Source organism: Elephantulus edwardii, unplaced genomic scaffold, assembly GCF_000299155.1.
Source record: "Elephantulus edwardii isolate Elephantulus edwardi_28Jun2011 unplaced genomic scaffold, EleEdw1.0 scaffold00302, whole genome shotgun sequence".
Classification (NCBI taxonomy): Eukaryota; Metazoa; Chordata; class Mammalia; order Macroscelidea; family Macroscelididae; genus Elephantulus; species Elephantulus edwardii.
In genome coordinates this window covers 2461658-2483257 of record NW_006400052.1, presented here as the reverse complement: position 1 = coordinate 2483257, position 21600 = coordinate 2461658, and the positions used below count along the sequence as shown (strand labels likewise).

At 49.2% G+C, this 21600-nt stretch overlaps 1 protein-coding gene across 1 annotated transcript in view; it reads right to left on the bottom strand.

The window, feature by feature from the left end:
- The window catches only part of MEGF8 (multiple EGF-like-domains 8), a 51594-nt gene that overhangs the window by 25807 nt on the left and 4187 nt on the right, over positions 1-21600 (bottom strand). The window contains exons 2-15 of the mRNA XM_006900960.1: positions 15635-15798; positions 15349-15555; positions 14390-14570; positions 14223-14311; positions 13234-13649; positions 12543-12688; positions 12312-12434; positions 7908-8062; positions 7499-7618; positions 7030-7174; positions 6793-6956; positions 1803-2003; positions 1297-1497; positions 435-662 (exon numbers count right to left, since the gene is read on the bottom strand). Coding sequence (XP_006901022.1) covers positions 435-662; positions 1297-1497; positions 1803-2003; positions 6793-6956; positions 7030-7174; positions 7499-7618; positions 7908-8062; positions 12312-12434; positions 12543-12688; positions 13234-13649; positions 14223-14311; positions 14390-14570; positions 15349-15555; positions 15635-15798 — 2540 coding nt within the window. The remainder of the gene's footprint in view (positions 1-434; positions 663-1296; positions 1498-1802; positions 2004-6792; positions 6957-7029; positions 7175-7498; positions 7619-7907; positions 8063-12311; positions 12435-12542; positions 12689-13233; positions 13650-14222; positions 14312-14389; positions 14571-15348; positions 15556-15634; positions 15799-21600) is intronic.

The following is a 21600-nucleotide window of genomic DNA, read 5'->3' as shown; positions in this document are numbered from 1 at the left end:
ATGGCTGAGTTGTGGGATGCGAGTCTGAAGCCATGGTGGCTCCCTCATCATTCACAAGAAGTGACTCCCCAGGGAGAAAGCAGAGGTGACATGGAGGGAGTCTAGAAATCTGCTCTCAGGCTCAGCTGAGTCCATCAAGAACGGGAGGCTGGGTGCCTTCTCTCCATATCTCCTCTCAGGGACGGATGGCCATCCTCTTAGGGATATAACTTTCTAATAAATCTATCATTACTATTTAACCTCCCCCCAAAAAAGGGGGATTTCTGCCCTTGCAGTCCTGACTCCCAGAGGTTTGTCTCCTCTGCTGCCCCCCTGCCTCCCTACCCCCTGGAGTCCCTCAGTCGCCCAAGCCAACTCTGAGGGGCTCTTTTCTTTTTCTGGTCTGTCCACTCTGCGGCCTGTCCCGAGCTCTACCTCCCCAGTCAGGTAGTCACCTGGGTGCAGGCGTGGCAGTCGCGGTGCTCCTCACAGAGCGGGCAGAGGGTGGGCACCAGCACCAGCAGGGCCCCGTCATGGCCACAGTGGGCCCCGCCCTGGCGCAGGTGACAGGTGGCGCTGTCCAGGCACCAGCCACAGCCTTGGTCTGCCAGGCAGCCCAGGCAGGAGGAGTAGGAGGTGCAGGCCGCCGAGCGATAGGGCTCCAGGAAGAAGAAGGAGATCTCCTGGGAATGGGGCTTCTATGAGGGCCAGGAGCCCACACCCCAATTTGACAGGGGGTTGGGGCTTAGGCTTGGGGTGGGGGCTAGGTTTTGGGGGTAAAGACTTTGGTTAAGGGTTTGAAACAAGATTGAAAATGCAGGCACACAGAAAGTAGAATTGAGAGGATCAATAGATTAAAAGGGATTAGGATTTGAGAAAATCTATATAGAGATTGAAGGTCAAAGAATGGAGCTCTGGTAGCTTAGTGGTAAGGAACTATGCTGCCAACCCAAAGGTACAGGGTTAGAATCCACTAGTTGCTCCATGGAAGAAAGATGGGTAGTTTCCTTCCCTGTGATTACTGCCTGTGAAAATCTACTGCAGGGTCAGCTATGGGTTGGTTCTGATGCGACATACACAACAACTAGATACCGGAGGCCAAAGAATAAGGGACAGAGGCCAGGGTCAATAGGGAGAGAGAGTCAGTGATACGGGCAGGGCCAGAAAATTCATTCAGGCATAAAAGAAAGTTAAAGGTGGGGCTCAGGGTTCAGAGGTCAAGAGTCCAGGGGTTATAGTGAGAGCCTAGGGAATTGGGATTAGGGTTATGGGGGCTCAGAGAGGCCCAGGGATTGAAGCCAAGGCCAGGCCACTCACACTGCCACCTGGCACACCAGTGCGGTCCCACAGCAGCGTGAGCTCACTGTGCCCAGGGCCCACGGAGCCATTGAGCTGGCCGCGGATCTCCACTGCATACTTGTGGCCGCGCCCAGGCAAGGGGAAGAGGCGGGCAGAGCCTGGGCGCTGCAGCCGCCTTGTCTCCTTCTCCTGCTGGGCCACCCAACGCCCCACCTCCTCCTGTGGAAAGATGGGCCTCCGAGTCCCTTACACGCCAAGAAGCTCCGAATGCTCCCAGACCCAGACCCTCGGGAGCCCATTTCCTCCTTAGGAGAAGGTAACTAGGTCACTTAGACCTTCCCCACTGTCTTCAGATTTCTTCCCCACAAACTGTTCACACTTGAAAACCCACTATTTTGACTCCAAGGTCTTTTCCCTTCCACAAGAAGCCTCCGATTTTCCCTTCAACACCCTCTGCAACAACCCCCAGACCACCCTATGCCCACATCTACCACAGACATTCCTCAATGCCCAGGCGCCCTCACCATGTTCTCGGTGTCAGGGCCACGGGCCATCCGGGCCAAGACATGAAGACGCTGAGCACGTGCCCACACAGCCACATCGTCAGCTCCCGGCCCACCAGGTCCACCTGGCAGCAGGGGATGGATGAAGCCGCGGTAGACCAGGGACACGTCTGTCTCTGGGTTGGGAGTCAGGGTGATGGTAGTACTGCGGACGATCGAGACCTGAAACAGCCGGGGATGAAGGAAGTGTGTGAGGGTCTCTAGACTGAGTCCTTGTGCCCTTCAGGTCACATCGGAATCCCAGTCAGCCTAACCTCCTTCCTCATTTTACTGAATGAGAGACAGAGGACCTGAGCCTGACCACCTGATTCACGTTCAAGGAGTGCAGTCAGGTCCGTCTCAGAGCCAATGTTACCCCTCATCCCTGATCCTCTACGTTTCATTAAAGGTGTGCACATGTGTAAAGAGGCCTCCGTGAGGAAATGCACACGCACAGACAGGGTTATGTGTAATCATGTACACCCATACTTCTGTTACATCACTACATATGACAAACCATGTGGGAGCACAATTACAGTGGCTTCCTAGACACACACCATCAATTCTTGTGATGGGTTTTAGGGTTTAAAAGCTTGGGACCACAGTCTAAAGGAACAATTTCTTCAACTGGTATAAATACTCTGCATCCTAATTTGCAAGTAGTGTTTGTGTTTCTAAAAGCTGGGCTATTTATTGGTCTCTATTGATATGGAGCAAGAGAAAATGAAGGAAATCAAAGGCTCAACAAAACTAGTCTACAAGACTAAATAAAAGCCCACATGCAAACCATACAGCCTAATACCAAAAGAGCTAGACGGTGCCTGGCTGTCCTTATTAACCATTCTCACTAGGACACAGTAGTTGGGTGCCAGGTAAAATGGAAAGAAAATGGTAAACAAAGCCCAGTTTCCTAAAAATGACAGCCTAGGTGGCCTAGTGGCAAGAAGTTGCACTGCAATCCCAGAAGTACATGATTTGAATCCACCAGATGCTCGGCTGGAGAAGAAGGAACAGTCTCCTCCTGTATCTGTCAGATCTGATTTGATGGTACACACACACAAAAAAAAATTAATTTTTTTTAAAAATGCCAGCCTACCAGCATGTCTTGGGACTTGGTCAGAAAGTGGCAAGAGCTGTAGTCAGGTGTCCAGTTGTCTACAGGTGGACTGTGGTGAGGCCAGGCCTCAGGATCTCAGAGTCCCCGGTCCTAAAGCCCACATTGTTCCCAGAACCTTTCCTGGCTTGTTTCTGGCAGAGCAGCCTAACTGTCCCAGTACCCCAGGTCTTTGCCACTCGTCCTGACCCCAGGCTGGGGATCTGTCCACCTCCCATGCTGCAGATGAACATGGTGGAAAGATGTCTGGGACAGGGCAGGGTCATCCCTCAGTCCTCTCAGAGCCTCAAGACTCCCTTCACAGGGAGGGTCAGCACCCCTGGACCTGAGGGCCCCTAGTTTAGAACTGATGCCGAAGGACCAGGCCCCTGTCACTGGGACATGAGGACTGTGTCCTGTGTTTCTTTGCCTCCTGGATTGTGGTGACTTTTGGTCACCTGAGCACACCCCCTTGTTAGCCATAGCAAATCCCCTCAGTCAGCTACAGGGCATGTGCAAATTGTGTGTCACCGCCGCCTCTCTCAGGACCTCTGGCTGACTGGGGCGAGTCCACCAAGGCTACACACACACACACACACAAATAAAAATAAAAATTAAAAAACCGTGTATGAGGATCCAAGAGAGGGTTGGAGCAGAGGACAGGCTGTGTGTGTGTGTGTAATCAAACAGCTGCACAATTTGATGGGTAGAGGAAAGGATGGGTAAAGGAAATGGAAAAGATCTGGTTGAAAAACAATGTATATGAACTTTGTAAGCAAAACAGTATAAAATAAAAATTTTATTTAAAAATAAAGAGAGAGAATGAGAGACAAACAATATAAAGCTGGGGGTAGGGAATATCTATGGGATACTATGCAACTGTAAAAAAGACTGAAGAATCAAATCCACCAGATGCTCTGCTGGAGAAGGAGAGGGCAATCTCCTCCTGTACCAGTCAGATCTGATTTGACGGTACACATAAAAAATAATAAAATAAAACAAAAAAACTGAGGAAGATCAGATGAGGGAAGACGGATGTCAGGCAACACAAAGGTTAACAAGGAAACAAAAACAGAAGCTGAAAAGAGGAAAAGATGTCTCCTCAGGCCTGACAGAAGACTTTCCATTACAGCCTCTTGATTCTGACATACAGTGCCCTGAAGTATGAGAAAACAAATTTGTTTGTCAAAGCAAAAAAAAAAAATCCACAAATATGATTCTGAAGCTTTGTAGTGACAAGCTCAAGAGGATGTGTTAAGTGGAAAAAAGGGGGGAGGGGTGGAAAGGGTAGTATGATATGAATAACATACTATCTTTTGTGCAAGAAAAATAATTAAATGTCAAATCTACTTGTACATGACTAGGATGACAAGAAGGAGGTAAAAGAAACCCAAGTTAATTTTCTGGGAAGAGCTAGGGTGAAGGTGAGTTGGAGAGTTCCTGGGGCCATCTAGGGGTGGGGAGCAGGGTAATTATGGAGAATTTTCACTCAGCAACTTTTAAATCACTGTGATCTCTGAACCATGAAGATTCATTACCTGGTTTAAATATATAAGAGTAAGCAAGAAAACAGTTAAGCAGAATGACCCACCAATTTCTCTCCCAGGTATATACCCAAAGAACTCAAAACAGGAATTCAAACAAAAATGTGTACAGAGTTGCTCACATCATCATTGTTCACAATAGCCAAAAGGTCCCCATCAGCTGATGAAATGCTAAGCCAGATGTGGTGTATCCACATGATGGACTGTTATTCGGCCACAGAGAAGGAATGAAGTACTAATACGTGTTGGAAATGGATGCACTTGAACACATCGTACACAGTGAGAAAATCAGACAGACCGCACTCCATTCCAATACCAGTTATTCCAAATAGCCACTTCCAGAGAGAGAGAGAATAACACGTGACTGCTTCACGGGTATAGGGCTTTCTTCTGTGCTGATGAGAATGAAGTAGACAGAGTGCTGATAGCTGTACTATAAGCAGACTAAATGCTAGTAATGATAAAGTATGTGATGTATATTTCTGTTATGAATATTTATTGTTGGCAATGATAAGTATTCCACCAGTTTTTTTAAAAATTTTTACTGGACTACTTGGGACTAAAGAATGCCCCAAGACCACTGTGCTGAAACGCTCTTCAAATTGTGAACTAAAACTAAGCGCTAAGATCAACTTGTAACAAACTGGCTCAAAAAAATACTATCACTCAAGAGCACTATGATTCTTGAAAAAAATCATCTCCTTGAACTGATGTGTAAAACTTCACTTCTTATTGTTGTTGTTTGCTACTGCTGGAACCAACCCCTAGCTGACCCTCCAGCAGGTGTTCAGAGGCAGTAAACTGCCTGAGAGGAGACTGCCCATCCTTCTCTCAGGGAGAATCTGGTGGATTCAAATGTGTGGCTTTGGGACTGTGGTGCTGCTTCTTATCACCAGACCACCAGAGCTCCCTAAACCTTCATTAAGAAAACAATTTTTTAAAAAAAGTATTATCTATTACAGGAAGCAGAGAAAGATAGTGGGAAGAATGGTGATACCGTGTGGAGACTATACGTGATCAAATAAAATGTGTATGAATAGGTGAATAGAAATAAAATCTACTTTGTAAACTTTCACTCAAATCATGTTCAAAAGATTTCTTTAAAAAAAAAAACACCACACAACTTATAAAAAAAGTTTTTTGTTTCTACACAAGAGCATTGTACTGCCGTGGCAGTTCAAATCCACCGGTGCTCCACAGGAGAAAGATTGGCAATCTCCTCTCATATAATTTACTGCCAGTGAAAACCACTGGAGGGAGGGTCAGCTATGGGTTGGTTCTGACTTGATGGCACACAACAACGTAACGGTGACTTAGTGGTAAGCAATTGTGCTGCCAAAAACATGAAGGTACATGGTTTGAATCCACCAGCTGCAATGTGGAAGAAAGATGGGTAATCTCCTTCCATGCAATGTACTGCTTCTGGGTCAGTTCTGACACAACAGTACGCAACAACATGTGAGTCAACAATTATTTTAAAACAAATATGAAATATAAGGGGAAAAGGAAATTTGTTGTTGTTTGGTGCTGTCAAGGCGACTCTGATTCGCAGTGGTCCTGAGCACAGCAGCGGAAGCCTCACCAAGCCTGAGCCATCCTCACAATCTCCCCCGTGCTTAAGCGCACAGTGGCAGTCACTGTGGCAGTCCATTTCTTTGAGGATCTTCCTCTCCTTCACTGACCCTCTACTTTTCCAAGACTGATGCTCTTTTATACAGACAAGCCCCTCCCGACAAATTTCCCAGAGTATGTGGGATGAAGTCTCAACATCCTTGCCTCTAAGGAGCACTCTGGCTGCATGTTGAGTGGAGATGGAACAACTGGGAAAGAAATAATCAAGCTGCTGAAATGGTGTGAACAATGCCATCTATGTTGCCAAATGATGTGTGCAGCAATTGTCAAATGGGAATCAAACTATTGTGTAAATCTTTATTTAAAAAAACAAAACAAAAACCACTCCGCAATTTTAAAAATCATCTATATGAGACTAAACAGTCAATGTCTATGTTAAACCAAAGATGAGACCAGATGAATGGAAACCGAGCCACCAGAGTGGAAATTATGAGAATGCTCACACACTGTGAACAAGGTAACTTGAGAAGTTGGTGAATGAGAACCTAAACTGCTGTGTGAACCTTCACAGGCAACACAGTAAGTATTATTCTTTAAGAAAGTGAATGGTGTGGGGAAAATACTCTTATTCAACAAGTAAAGTGCAAGCCTCAAATGTAAAGATTTAAGAGGTGAACACAGGGAGACAAGAGCTGAGTGAAAGGTGAATGCCAGGCCCCAGCCCTCTCCCATTCCACCCTGGGCCTGACCCCCAGCTCCCCACCTTGTCGGGCTGGGAGGCATTGGGCGGCTGCTGGAAGGTGAGCAGGTGTAGGCCGGGAAGGAAGCTCTGGGTGACACAGGCCTCCAGGGAGGTGACAAAGACGGGCGCTGGCCCCCACCAGCCCACGGTGCCAGAAATCTGCTCCCCACGGCAGCGGGCTTGCTCTGAGAAGGAGTTGGGAGGTGGTCAGCACCAGGTCTTACATCATCTGCTCCCCCACTGCCACCGGACACTCACCAGGCCGTGGGAGGCAGCTCTCGTTGTGCACACACCATCCCAGGGGGCCGGGCCCCCGTGGAGGGGCTGTGTTGCTGCTGAAGGCCAGGCATGCCTGGCAGTCACCCAGGAGGCGGCCCAGGCCCAGGCAGCTGGCTGCTGGACACTGTAGAAGGGAGAGGACAGGACTCTATGCTGACCGCTGACCTCTGACCACAGCCCACGGGATTGGAGAGGGGCTGTGAGCATGCAGGTGTAGAATGTGCCACAAAATAGAAGAATAAAGAGCTGAAGAAAGGGTAGGAAAGTGGGAGAGCCTGTCAGTCCAGAGACGGGACTATAAATTCAAAAGGAACTCAGCAGGTCGAAGAGTCAGGGTCAAGAATGAGGCTCTTAAAAATAAAAAAAAGAATGAGGCTCTTAAAGGTGAACACAAGACTCTTGGTGGGGGTAGTGCACTAGGGGTCAGAAGGTCAGGGAAGTGACTCACAGCCCCAGAGGGGGTTCCTGGAGGGGGTGCAGCCTGGCAGGCTCCTTGGCACCAACTGCATTCAGGGTCTCGGGAGCAGACGCTGTGGTCCATGTACATGGAACAATAGTCCAGGTGGTACTATGGAGAGACAGAGGACAAGACCTCAGCTTCCCCAGCCCCACTCTATCTGATCTTCCCAGGGAACCGTGACTGCATGGCAGCACTTTAAGGACGCTCACTGACCACTCACCCAGCCCCAGGATGGCAAAGCCAGGGACCCCCATCCCTCCTTCCTCAGCCCTGGGACCTCTTTCCTTCATCGTGTGTTCCCAGGAACCCCACTCCTTCTCCCAGACACTCCTTCCTTCACTTACAAGAGCCATGCTGCCTCTGTCACTACCTGTCTCCCTGTCACCCCAGTACTTACATCCGGGGCAGGTGCCTGGAACACGAATGGTGGCACCTTGTAGGCCATCAAGTCCCCACGGGGCTGGCCACTGTAGCCTCCAGCCACCAAAAGGACACTGCCACCAAGTACAGCTGCCACATGTGAATACCGACCACTGGGAGGTGCTGCTCGGCCTAGGAAAACAGATACCCAGGAACATCAGTCCCCCAGCCCCGTCTTGCCTTTCTCTGCTGGGGGCTGAGCCTGCCTCTACTAACTTTCATCCCAGCCTCCAGGCTCCTGCTTCAACCCCACCTGCCTCAGGAAACCTTCCTAGACTTCCTGGCCCTGCGCAAGCTCTAGATCTCTCCCCCTCTGAGCTCCTACACACCTGCCAAAAAAACAGGCAAAGGATAATCCCTAAGGCCAGAAAGACCAGGGTACACTACCTAAGACATAACCATTATTTGGTACTGGTGAGGAACAAAGTAAGAAGGTATCAAAAATCCCAGAGAAGAAATAAGGCCACAAGACTGATAGCCTACATGAGTCACAACCTCATCTACACTGAGACCAGAAGAGGTAGATGGTGCCCGGCTACCACCATTGACCATTCTGACTGTGATCAGAACACATGGTCCTGGATAGAATGGTAGACAAATGTAAAACAAAGCTCAAATTCTTTAAAAAAAAAAGAGAGAGAGAAGACTAACTGGACCAACTGAGATCACAGGATACCCCAATACTATTGCCCTGTCATTGTTAGGTGATGTTGAGTATAACCCATAGCAACCCAACAGATCTGAATCCCGTCCTATCCTGTGCCATCCTCATGCCTCCCGGCACACTAGAGCCTACTGCAGCAGTCACCATGTCAATCAATCTGGTTGGGGGTCTCCCTCTCCTTCGCTGACCCTCCAACCTTTGAAGCATCATGTCCCTCCTCCAAGGAACAGCCCCTCCTAGCAACAGGCTCAAAGTATGAGGCAAAGCCTCACCATCTTTGCTTCCAAAGAGCACTCTGGCTGTACCCTCTCCAAGATATATTTGCTTGTTCTCTTGGCCATCGATGAGATGTTCAGTGCTCTTCTTCAAAACCACAGCTCAGATGCATCAATTCTGTCATCCTTATTCATTGTCCAGAATACCAGAATAAGTAATGAATACCAGAACAATGTCTAGTTATGCTTTATTGACTATAAAAAGACATTTGACTGTGTTGATCATAACAAATTGTTGCTAACATTGAGAAGAATTGGAATCCCAGAGCACTTGATTGTGCTCATGCAAAACCTATACCCCAACCAGGAGGCTGTTGTGCAAACAGAGCCAGGGAATACCGCACAATTTAAAATTAGGAAAGGAGTGTGTCAGGATTGTATTATCTTTCCATACCTACTCAATCTGAGCAAATTATCTGAGAAGCTGGACTCTCTGAAGAGGATCAGAGGGAAATTTATCAATAACCTGCATTATGCAGATGACACAGTCTTGCTTGTTCAAAGTGAGGAGGACTTAAAGCACATGTTGCAGAGGAGCAAAGAGTACAGCCTTCAATATGGATTGTATCTCAATGTCGAGAAGATAAAGATTCTAACCACCGGACCAATATGCAACAGCATGATGGACAAAGAAAAGATTGGAACTGTCACCAGCTTCATCTTGCGTGGATCCACAATTAATGCCCTTGGTACCAGGAGTCAGGAAATAAGGAGACGCACTGCACTGGGAAAGTCTGTTGTTAGGGACTCTCCAAATTACTGAGGAGCAATGATGTCAGATTGAGGAGTAAGGCACATCTGATTGAGGCTATGGTCTTTCTGATCACTTGCTTTGCATGTGATAGCTGGACTATCACCCTGAGAAACTCTAAATCTTGAATGAAAAGCAGCCCAAGATTACCTCTTAGGAAAACAGCAAGGTGACACACAAAGTAAAGGTATCACCCACAAGGTCACTGCACGACTGAAAACCTACCCGTGTGAGGCCTAAAAAGCCAACATTTACTCTGAAGCAAAGAGAAAAATAAATGGGCTGGGAAACTAGAGTACTGGAAATGGAACAACTAGGGCACAAAGAGCAGGATGACACATTGTAGAAAATGCAATTAATGTCACTGAACGATTTGTGCGGCAACTGTCAAACAGAAGCCTGGGTGACTATGTAAACTTCCACCAGGAACATGATAAAATACTTAAAAAGACAGGCTTGGGTTTAAACACTGATCTATTGTGTGGCCTTGGGAAGACAACTCAACATCTCTGAGGACTCCAAAGCCCCAGGCAGCTTATCTGGCTCTCACCTGGTTTTATGTGTGGCATCAGCCTCCTCCTTACCAGTGGCTACCCCTCATTTTCCTCTGGGAAACTACCCTCTCCCACTCCCACCCCACAAGGCTATGGTCAAGCTGTCCCTGCCTCTTGCATAAGTAGAGGCTTAGCCAACCAGCTTCGCAGTAAGTAGCTCAAGGATGTATATGAGATCCAAGTCTGGGCTGTAAGAGTCCAGCCTGGGCGAGCTCTGGTGGCCTAGTGGCAAGAAGCTGCACTGCAATCACAGAGGCGTGTGGTTCAAATCCACCATATGCTTTGCTGAAGAAGGAGGGACAATCTCCTCTTGTACCAGTCATATCCAATTTGACGGTACACACACACACACACACACACACACACACACACACACACACACACAATAACTAACTAACTAACTAAAGAGTCCAGCCTGGAACCTATGCAATAGTTCTTGGCAAGGGGTGGTAGTGGTGGTGGAGGGGGTACAGAACACTCTCTTCCCCAAGTAGTCAGTAGGATACAATCAGGAGGTTCTGGTGACCATCTATGAACGGTAAACTACTGGAGACTGAAGAGAACTCAGGTGAGAACTAGAGATCTATGGATGATGGTCTCAGGTGAGTACCTGGATCCAGGAATAATCCTTTTTTTCTTTTTAAGAAATTATCCTTTTTGTTTATGTCAACTGAGTTAGGCTTACTTCACTTAAAACCAAGAGTCAGAGAAGAGCGACCTCTCAGCCCTCTTACTGGGCTTGAGACTCGGCCCAGTGAATCTCAGGAAGTGGAGGAGGAAGACACATCCAGGAACCTCACACCATGGCCCATGAGGCCTATCGGAGGAACAGGGAGAGGCTGTATAGAACAGGAGCCTCAAAAGCCAGGTTGGGCTTTATTGCTAATGATCATACACGAATTCTTTGAGACCCTTCCCATGGACTTCCCAAAGAATCAACTCTGTCTTGAAGGAAGTGTGACCAGAGTGCTCCTAAGAGGCAAGGATGGTGAAACTCTATCTCATTTGCTTCGGGCATATGTTCAGGAGGAATAAGTCCTTGGTGAGAGACATACTGGGAAAGGGAGAGGGTCAGAGAAAGAGAGAAAGACCCTCAAAGAGATGGACTGGCATGGCCTGCACGCCTCAGAGACGGCAAGGATGGTACAGGGTGGGGCAAGGTCCAGTGCTATTGTTCATGAGTCACAGTCGATTTGATAGTACCTAACAACTCCTTAAATGTTAATGTTTCTTCGTTACATTTTCTTCTGTCTCCTTTTTTGGAAGGATCAGAAAGGGGAGAGTGACAGAGGGGCCTCTGGAATCCATGGCCCCTTGAAATGATATGCTCAGTTTGTAAGTGCGAGTGTCTTTTTAAGAAGACTGCGGCTCTCAGTCTATTCTCAAAGCAGTCTCTGATTCAGTGTTAAGAGCAGCTTCTCCACATGAGCCCCCTGCAGAGCAGGACGGGCCCTCACTGGTTCTAGGAAGGCAATGTGCAGATCCCCTCATGGATCATCTGAATCTACTCTCCTAGCATCCCACGGCTGAAGCGCTGTCATAATCCTCATTTTACAGACAGGGAGACTGTCTGAGGGCCAGAGAGATTTGTTGCTGTTAAGTGCAATCAGTTCAGTCCACGTTCAACACCGCTCAGTCCTGCTTGTTTCTCACAACTGTGTTTGGGCTTTGTTTGGGCCTACTGTTACAGCCACTGTGTGGCTCCATCTCACTGAGGGTCTTCCCCTTTCCCCCTGATTCTCTACTTTAGGAAACATGATGCCCTTCTCCTTGGACTGGACCCTCCTGAGAGCATGTCCAAAATACAGATGAACTCTTGACAGAGAGATTATGTGTAGGTTTTCATACTGATAAGGCTGGTTGGGCCCTGCTGTCTTCACACTGGAACTAAGTTTAACTGTGTGACCTTGGACAGGTTGTGTCTCTTAAGCAGTTCCTTGGGGCAGCTGGAAACCAGTAAACCTAGACTGGAGCCTAGAGATGATGCTGCTAGAACTGCTTCTCTTCTCTATGGCAACAGTGTCCAAGTCCTGCCCTCAGCCCAGGTTTGCCTCCCAAGACCTGTTCCAACAGGACGTCCAGCTCACTGTAACATGAATCTTTGTAGCCTCACAGGGAAATAGATGGGCCTGCTCACCCTCAGGGGTCCCTGGGGGGGCAAGCTCAGCCCCTGAAACCCACTGGTGGCAGCCGAGGTGGTAGAAGAAGATGCCATCTTCGTAGCACTTTTCCTCCTGGTAATGTGTGTGGACATTGCCTCCTGGGAAAGGAGGAAGGAAAGGAGTAGGGTTGGCAATGTGGGGTAGCGTGAGGACCCCCAGGCAGTGAGCCCCAGCTTAGGCAAGTGGGGTCAGGAAAGGGTGCTCACCATACACCACCATGTAGTTGCCCAACACGCTGGCTGTGTGGAAGGCTCGCTCCCTCGGGCCCTGAAGACCATCCCGGCCCTTCAGGGTGGTCCACACACGCCGATCCACGTGGAAGAGCTCGGTGGAGTTCACCCGCACAGAGAACCTGCAGCCGGTGGGACATAGGGCAGAGGCTCAGGGCAGGAGGGCCCACTCTCCCTCCTCTAGGATTGCTTGGGGCCGAAGCTGGGCCTACGCCCTCTCTGAACTAGATGTTTTCCAGGTGCAGGACGGGTCTGACTCATCTCTTGGTTACCTTCAGAATCTGGACAGTGAGGGGATTTGAATGAGTGGACATACGTGGGAGGGAAGATCCCAGAATGAAACAGAAATCATGAGACTTTCCACACATTGGGAAGAATGTAACTAATATCACTGGACAATCTTTGAAGAAACTATTCAGTGGGAATCATAAGCCACTGTAAAAAGCACAGTAAAATTTTTAGAAAGATAAGAAAATGACTGAGTGAAAGAGTAAGTTAATGGGTAAAAAAATGAATGAATGAGTGAAACAGTGAGTAAATGAATGAAGGAGTGAGTGAGTATCCACAGGAATCGTTCTGTGGATGAAAACCAAAGAGGGGCTGCCAGCCCCCAAGTGTCAGGCCAAGCTGGCTCCTCGGGGTACAAATTGTGAGGCAGGTCACTCACCGGGCAGTGGAGGGTCGGTGTCCCCCATGGACCAGCAGGGCACGGGAAGGGGCATGGAACACCATGGAGTGGCCGGTGGCAGCAGGGGGCCGCCCGCCCATCGGGATCACCTGTTCCCAGCGGCCCCCACTGGCACCATCGAGGCAGAAACGGAAGAGGCCAGAGGAGAAGAGGTCATGCTGGGTACGGCCTCCAGACACATAGAGCCAGGTGTTGTCCACAAGGGCAGCTGCATGGCCTGCCAGGCCTGGGGGCCCAGAGGAGCTGGAGGAAGGTGGTGCCAGGAGCTCCCAGCGGCCCCCACCCAGAGGATTGAAGGCCCATACATCATTGGTGAGTGAGCCATCAGCCAGTTCACCGCCCATCAGCACTAGGGAGTCAAGCCAGGCCACGGCCACGTGGGAGTGACGAGCAGCCTGCAGGGAAGAAATAAGGAGACAAGGATGGAGGGGGAACTCGATGGAGACATGGACAAAGAGACGGAGACAGAGACAGAGAATGGCAGAGACATGAAAGACAGAGAAAGGAGGAAACGCTATACAGAGACACAGACACACAGAGAGAAGGTGAAACAGACATCAAGTCAGATGCACAAAGAGAAAGGAAGAAAGACAGACACAGAAAAACAGATACGCCAATCAAGACAAAGAAAAGAAGATGAAGGAAAGAGAGTAAAAGAAGAAAGAGCGGGAAGTTAGCAATAAAAATGATAAGAAAAAGCAGAGAGAGAAACACAGAAAGAGCTACTGGCCCAGGGAGATCAAGATGCAGAGACAAAGGCAGAAGAGGGTCCAAGAGAGACAGAAAGATGGGATGTAGAAAGTGAGATCAGAAATGGGGAGGAAAGGAACAAGAAAATACAAGATAAAGCTGGAGATGGGGAAGCAAGTGCTGAGTATCACATCATGCTGCACAGTAGGGGCTGTCCTGGGGGGGCCCTGGCCAGGCCTAGCAGCCCGGGTGCATGGCGCAGGGGATGGCCTCCATACCGGGGCAGGACTGAGATCCCAGCGCTCCCAGGTGTTGGCAGAGAAGTTGTACAGGATGAGGTCACCCAAGGCGTTGTTAAGGTCCTGCCCTGTGGAAGGTAGATGGTCTCAAGTCCTGGCCACTGGCTGACAGGCCTCCACACCCCAAATGCACCCTGCGTACTCACCTCCAAAAACAGCCAGCAGCCCCGGCTGGGGCAAATAGGCGCCAGCTGCCCCAATGCGAGCAGAGAAGGCAGGGTCCCCAGCACTCACGTTGTGCCACCAGCCAGCCCCCTGGTTCTCCCATAGGTGCAGGTCACAGGCGTGTCCCAGGAAACCAGGTTCACAGCGACATGGTCCCAGAGGCTGGGGAGGACATGTAAAGATGGGGAGAGAAAAAGAGGGACAAAAAAACAGGGAGGAGAAACAGACAGAGTCAGATGAAAAAGGATGAGGGCAGAAGGAGCAAAGCAGGGGACCAAATGGGAAAAGAAACAGAAGAGATACATGAACAAAAAGAGTGACAGGAAGGAGGAGGCAGGCAGACGGGGCAATGAATGAACAGGGGGGGAGACACAACCCAAGGCAGAGAGGGAGTCATAACAGACCGAGACCAATAGAAAAAAGGAGAAAAAGAAAGATCCAATCAGAAAGATGAGAATGAATGGATTGATGATTGGATGGACAGGAAAGACAGTACTCCAGGTTCAGATTGAGCTGAAGGAGCTCAGATCTAGCTCGGGCAAGGGTCCAAGGTCAGGGGTCAAAGGGCAGAAGTCATGGCAAGGATCCACAGCTAGACAAGAAAAAGGATGGAGTTCAGTATGGCAAAGAAGAGAGTGGGCCTCACGGGAGAGGCAGGGTGACAGATGAGGACAGAAGGTATACAGACTGGTCACAGGTGACGATGGGTGGAGGTGGAGTGACAGGTGAGGGTGGGATCTGGGTGAGAACTGGCTGTCTGGTGGGGATGGTGCTGTGGGAATGGGTGGGATGGCGGGGGCAGTCCAGATAGGTGGCAGGGTACTAGTGCTGAGAGGGGAGTAGCCACAGAAGGGGGGGTGGGGCTGAGCGGGGCCAGATGTAGGAGATGGAGCACAGACTGTGGGGACATGTCAAGGGAGCGCAGCAGGGACAGACTCACTGAAGCGCAGGTTCCGTGGCTGCCACAGTAGGCTGTGCACTCCTGCAGGCTGCAGTCGGGGCCGCCCCAGCCTGGCTCACAGACACACACCCCCCGGGGCAGGCACTGCCCATGGTTCTGGCAGCCCCCCAGACACAGGGAGAAGCGGAAAGAGGCGTTGAAGCCCAGCAGGTTGTAGTTGGCGTCACTGAAGAGATGCAGCAGCATCTGCAGACACAAGGTAGGCTGGGCTCTCGGGGTCCGGCAGGTGTGCCCCCTGCCACCCCACCGCCCCCTTCCCACCCACCTTGCCCGAGGCAGCCTCGATGGATGGAGGCCGGGTACTCCCACTCAGGCTGGCCAGCAGGGGCCCACGTGGCGAGTCGCCGTCATACACGAACAGGTAGTCGTATGTGCACTCCGTGTCCAAGAAGAGGAAGTCCAGCAGGATCCGGTGGCGGGGGCTCGGGGCTGGGAGGCAGAACAGAGGAGCTGGCTCAAATGGGGACTCCCACTCACGGACACATAGTCCTATCCCGGGTGATGCTGAGGGTCTGAAGTGAGTATGACTCAGCTCAAAGTCCAGAAAGGTCAGGATCCCAGGGGGGGGAGTTATACAGACCCACCCTGGACAGGGCCTCAGGGTCAGGTGGATGGCTCCCATTGTTCAACGGGAAAACTAAGTGCAGAGAGGGGTCACCCTGGTGGTCCCCACAGAGCAGGAGTCCCTAACTCCCTTCTTTCCATTTCTATGGGAGCCTCAGCCCATGCAGGCCTGAGCCTCAAGAGTCAAGTGAAAAGGTATACAAGTAATACTTCCTCACCTGTTCAGACAGAGGCTTGCCAAGCGTGTTCCTGCTGCAGTCTAAACAGAACTCTGAGAGAAGTCTTACCCGTCCCCCTAAACAAAAGGCACTCAGTTCCCCTCCGCCTCCACCCAGAATCTGTGTGTGGTAGTGATTGAGAGCGTGGTTCAAAAGCCAGATCACCTAGGTTCAAATCCTGACTCTGCCACTCATTCACTACTTACTGTGTGACCTTGAAAAACTCACCTAGCCTCTCTATTTGTTCTATTGAGTCTATCTGTTCATCTGTAAAATGGGACTAGGACTGCAGCACTGTGATAATCACTCCTCTCCAAGAGGTTAAGATCGAATTCTCAGCTGCTTTGATCTGGGATGGCCTTTGTGTTTCGCTTGGCCTGGAACCAAGCAGTGGACAAGGTATTCGGGGATTTTGAGGCGATGTTGGAAGGAGTCACAGGGTTTTCCCTTGCTTCTGGTGGAAAGCTCCCTCTCAGAACACAGCTGTTGGACATGAAAAGCCAAAGCCACTTGACAGGCTATGTGTCAACCACTTCAGCCCAACAGTCAGTCCTGAGAGGGTGCTTTCTTCACTGTCCAGTCCAGGTGAGCTTCCGATGACTGTCACCACAGCTGACATCTGACTGCAACCGCACAGGAGGTGACTATACACATAATGTGCTTATGAGAGGTCTGCCACTCCTTGCACTGTTACCTTTCTTGCTCTCTGCCGAGAGAGTGTGGTTCCCGAACATTCTCTCACCACACGTCGCACACTGAGGGGCTTAGTGAGACCTTTGCAGGATGTTCAGAGGAGTCTAATGGGACGGGATCCTGGCCCTCAGTACACTCACTGCATAATGGAGATGCTCTGCCAGCACTCACTAGGGGTGTCACCTTGGACCAGCCCCTTGGCTTCTCTGAACCTCAGCTTCCTTGGCTGTACAATGAGTTTCATTCTCTCACCCACCAAGAATGGTGTGAAGAGTCGAGGAGAGGGTGACTCTAACCCACCAGTCTGGAGCCGGGGTATGCCATGAACTCATGCTGCCCAACGCAGGCCCTGTCCCCCAGGGCCACTGGCCCAGCTCTCTGGCCTCCATTAAGGATCCCTGAGATTTGTCCCAAGGATCTGCCCCTGTCTCACACTTGTTCAAAACCTCCCCGTGGCAGCCCGTCACCTCCAGAAGGCCCAGCTCCCTAACCTGGCATCTGAAGCCTGTTCTTGTCTCTTATCATTGAACTTCTTACAAATAGCTCTATGGGAAGCTGAGTCTTTCCACAAGCTTCTCCCTCTGATGTGTTTGTTCATTCATTCTTCCCACCAGCAGGCTTTCCCCTTTCTCCAAAAAGCCTTCTCTGTCATTCCCTGTCATTACGCTCAGGCCTCTGGGCCTGGACCATTTGTGCCCAGGCTTTTCTCTCACTTGCAGCCTGAGAGGCACTCATCTGGAGGTTCCCCCATACCATTCAGAACACAAATCCTGGCCATGAGCACAGACTTAGGAAATGCGCACAAAAGAGTACTCGAAGGGGCAGCTCGCTCTCTGGCTCCGAATGTGGATTCCCCAGCATAGTGTTAGCCAGGCCACCGCTGAAATCAGAGTCCAGACAGGACTGAGCACCCTCTACAAACAGAATTCTGCCCAGTCCCCTGGAGGAGATACTGGATGCCCTCTGCAAACAGAGAATTCTTCCCAGCCTCCCACCTTGATGGGATGCCATATCTGAACTTTGGTCTTAGTTTAAAGATTAAGTTTACCCATTGTTATGTTGGCAACCATTAAGTATGGGGAAAATATTGTCTCCAGAGCTTGGACTTTTTTAGGAGGACTGGCCTAAACTAAATAAAAACCATAGGGAAACTAAAAAAGTGGCCTTTCACAGTGCTAAGGTTTCCTGTTTCCACTCAACCACACCAAGTGACCATCCCAAACAGTCAGGACCTTAAAACACATGTCTTTAAAAGCAGTCAGGCTGTCTCAAACTCACGAGGCTATTACAGAATTACTTACGATAAAGTATGAATGCAATGCAAAAGAGGGTTGACTGGTTAATTTTAATAGCTGGAGCATATGCTAGTATATACATGACAGGCACTAGAAAGAACAGGAAATCAAGGGGTGTCTGGGGGTCTCCTTGACACCTCCCTGCCCCCACATCCAGCAAGATGATGCCCAGGTTTCACTGATGAAGCCTCTCAAACTGTCCTCTCCTCACCATGTACTCAGGAACCCCCAGTTCAGGACTGATTCTCTCCTGCGAGACCATCACACGCAGTCTGTAGTCCGTCAGACTCAGGCTGACAGAGATACTGCTTTGCTAAACAAGACCCTCCCAAGGTTCCACATCAACATCAATAGAAAGGCCGAGCTGCTCCGTGTGACACTCAGGGTTGTCTTCCTGTGATTCTGGCTCCTACCTGACCTTGCAATCAGATCAAACTTAGAGGCACACCAGCCTCTTCATAGCTTCACTGAGAACATCTGCTTTTCCTACCCAGTAAACTCCTATGCATACTTCAGAACCCTGCTCCCCTGTGACTTCCCCCAGAGTCCTTTCCTTCCCTTGGATCCTCCTACCCAATCCTCAGAGTTGAGTGGCTGTGACTGTGTGTCCAGTACAATTTCTCTCACCAAGCTGGGGGTCCTCAAGGTCAGAGAATGATTTACACTATATATAATATATATACACACACACACACACACACACATACACACACACACACACGTATATGTACACACACACCCCCATTTCCCATCTTCTCATATCTAGCCTGACAGGAACTGCCCCCACGCTGAGCATAAGCATGTCCCTTTGCCACTAACACACACAACAGCTGGAGAGAGCTCTGAAAGCATAAATCAAGTCCTTCCCCTGTTCAAGACACGACCATAGTTCACACTGTCCCTGACAGAGACCAGGCTCTGTATTCTACCAAGGGAGGCCCCACATAGTCTAGGCCTTGTCAGACCTCTGGCCTCTGAGTCTTCAGTCTGGGTCACCCCACCTGCTTGGAATCCGGCTGCTCTATAAGGCCTTTCTGCACTTCTCCAGCCACTGCCTTCTGTCTTCTCCTTACTGTCCTCAAAACACACTTCAAAACACTACATCCTCCCAGCTCCTCCCTGGCTCCCAGCGTCACTTCAGCCCTAGTTTATTGGGTGTCCATGTGTATTCTGTGTTCTAGCGTGCTACACTTCTGATTCTCAAAAGCTTCACACTCTCTTCCCTAACAGGCCTTTCCAGGGGCTGTTCTTCTGCTTTCTCCCACACAAGCTTCTAGTCTCAGTTCAGACAAACCACTTCCCTGGAGAGTTCTCTGTGCTCAGGATGTTTGGAGAAGCTGCCCCCTCTTCCCAGAACACTCCCCCACCTCCTTTTCCCTTAGATAGGCCAAAATAAACCAAATCCATTGCCGCTGAATCAATTATGGTCCTGGTCGCATAATGCTTTACATGTTGGGTAGTAACCAAAAAGTCAGCAGCTGGAATCCACCAGGTGCTCTGAGCAAGGAAGCTGGCCATTCTTTGCTCACATTTATGGCTTTGGCAATCAGAGGGCTACTATGAGTCTAATCACTTGAAGCACAGTATAAAATTTATAGGGAGCTCTGTTGTGTAAGGAGCTATGCACAAAGGTGGGTGGTTCAAGTTTACCAGCTGCTCCTCAAAAGAAAGTTGGGGAATCTGCGATTTATAGCTACTGAAATGTCTCAGGTAGGAGTCAGTTCCAAATTAGCAACACTTAACAATAACCCAGAATTTCCAAGGCTATAATCTGTAGGGAAGCAGACTGCCACATACTGGGGGAGTGGTGGTGGGGGGGTGGAGCTGAATCCCCCCAGCTAGCAGCTGAGTGTTCAGCTGAGTGTTGAACTGGGGCTCCTGGACAGTTCCTATCTATTAATCCCTTAGGGGCCGGTTCAGATATTCACTCCTCTAAGAACCATCCCCACCTCCATACAGTGGGGGCCTCCTCTGGGCTCTCAAAGACCCCTGGGCTTCCTCCATTACTGTCCTCATCTTCTTAGTCTATCATAGTTTTGTATTTATATTTTACTTAGTTCTTAGTGAATGTTAACAAAGCAAGTTAGATTCTCATTTGCCAGTTTCCACACAGATTATTTAGTAACATTAGTTACATTTATCACAATGTGTCCATTTTCTCCCTTTTTGTTCCTATCATGCAAGCCAGGAGAGAGGCCCTTAGACAAATGACTTTGCAAACAGAAATTCACTGGATGAAGGAACTCTGCCCATGACTCACTGAACAAAGAATTTGGGGGTTTATAGAGATTTAAGGGAACGCTGGTGACTTAGTGATATGAAGGGGTAAACCCGAGGCACCCAGTTCAAATCCACCAGCTGCTCTCTGGGAGAAAGATGGGCAATCTCGTCCCTGTGTGACTTACTACCTCCAAAAACCTGCTGGAGGGTCAATCATGAGCTGGTCTGACTCCACAGTACATAACAACAAAACAGAGATTTAAGGACACTCTGGGGGTACAGTTCATAGGGTTGTGCTGCTAACCCAAAGGCTGCGACTCTCTGGAGGTTCGGATCCACCAAGGGCTCTGAGGAAGAAAGATGGGCTGTTTGCCCATGGGATTTACGGCATCTGAAAACCCACTGGAAGGTCAGCTATGACTTAGCTCTGAATTAACAGCAAAGAATTTGAGTTTTTTAGTTTGATGGAGATTTAGGCAGGAAAGAGTTTCCTGTTTATTCATAAAGGAAGATAGACAATTCCAGGAAATAGCCTGTAAAGGAGGGGTTATAATTACATGTATGCACATCTGGTTTTCCAAGATGGACTCTTCAACACTTTTTTGTTTCTTTGTTTTCTTTTCTCATTGTGTACCATCAAATCAGATCCAACTGGCACAGGAGAAGAGTGCCCCTCCTTCTGCAGCGGAGCATCTGGTGGATTCAAACTGTGAGCCTTCGGGATTGCAGCACAGGTTCTTGCCACTAGGCCATCTGAGCTCCAATACTCTTTTTAAGAATGTTTTGTTTTTAGCAAGCTCTGGTGGCCTAGTGGCAAGAAGCTGCACTGCAATCTGAGAGGTTAGTGGTTCAAATCCACCAGATGCTTTGCTGGGGAAGGAGGAACAATCTCCTCCTGTACCAGTCAAATCTGATTTGCCGGTACACACATACAAATAATTTTTAAAAAAAAAGAATGTTTCATTTTTTTCTCTTTCATTTCTCTGGGTTTTTTTCTGTTTTTAATTGTAATTTGAGTATTTACAAAGCACAATGCTTTTTTGTTCAACCATTCATGCATATTTTGTTTTACTACATTAATCTTGCAAATAGGTCTGTCTTAGAAAGGGTGAAACCAGGGCTAGGATGATTTATTATTTTTGTTGTTGTTGTTATGTGCCATTGAGTCGTTTGCGACTCATAGCGACCCTATGTACAACAGCCCTAAACCCTGCTCTATCCTGTGCCAATCACATGGCCTC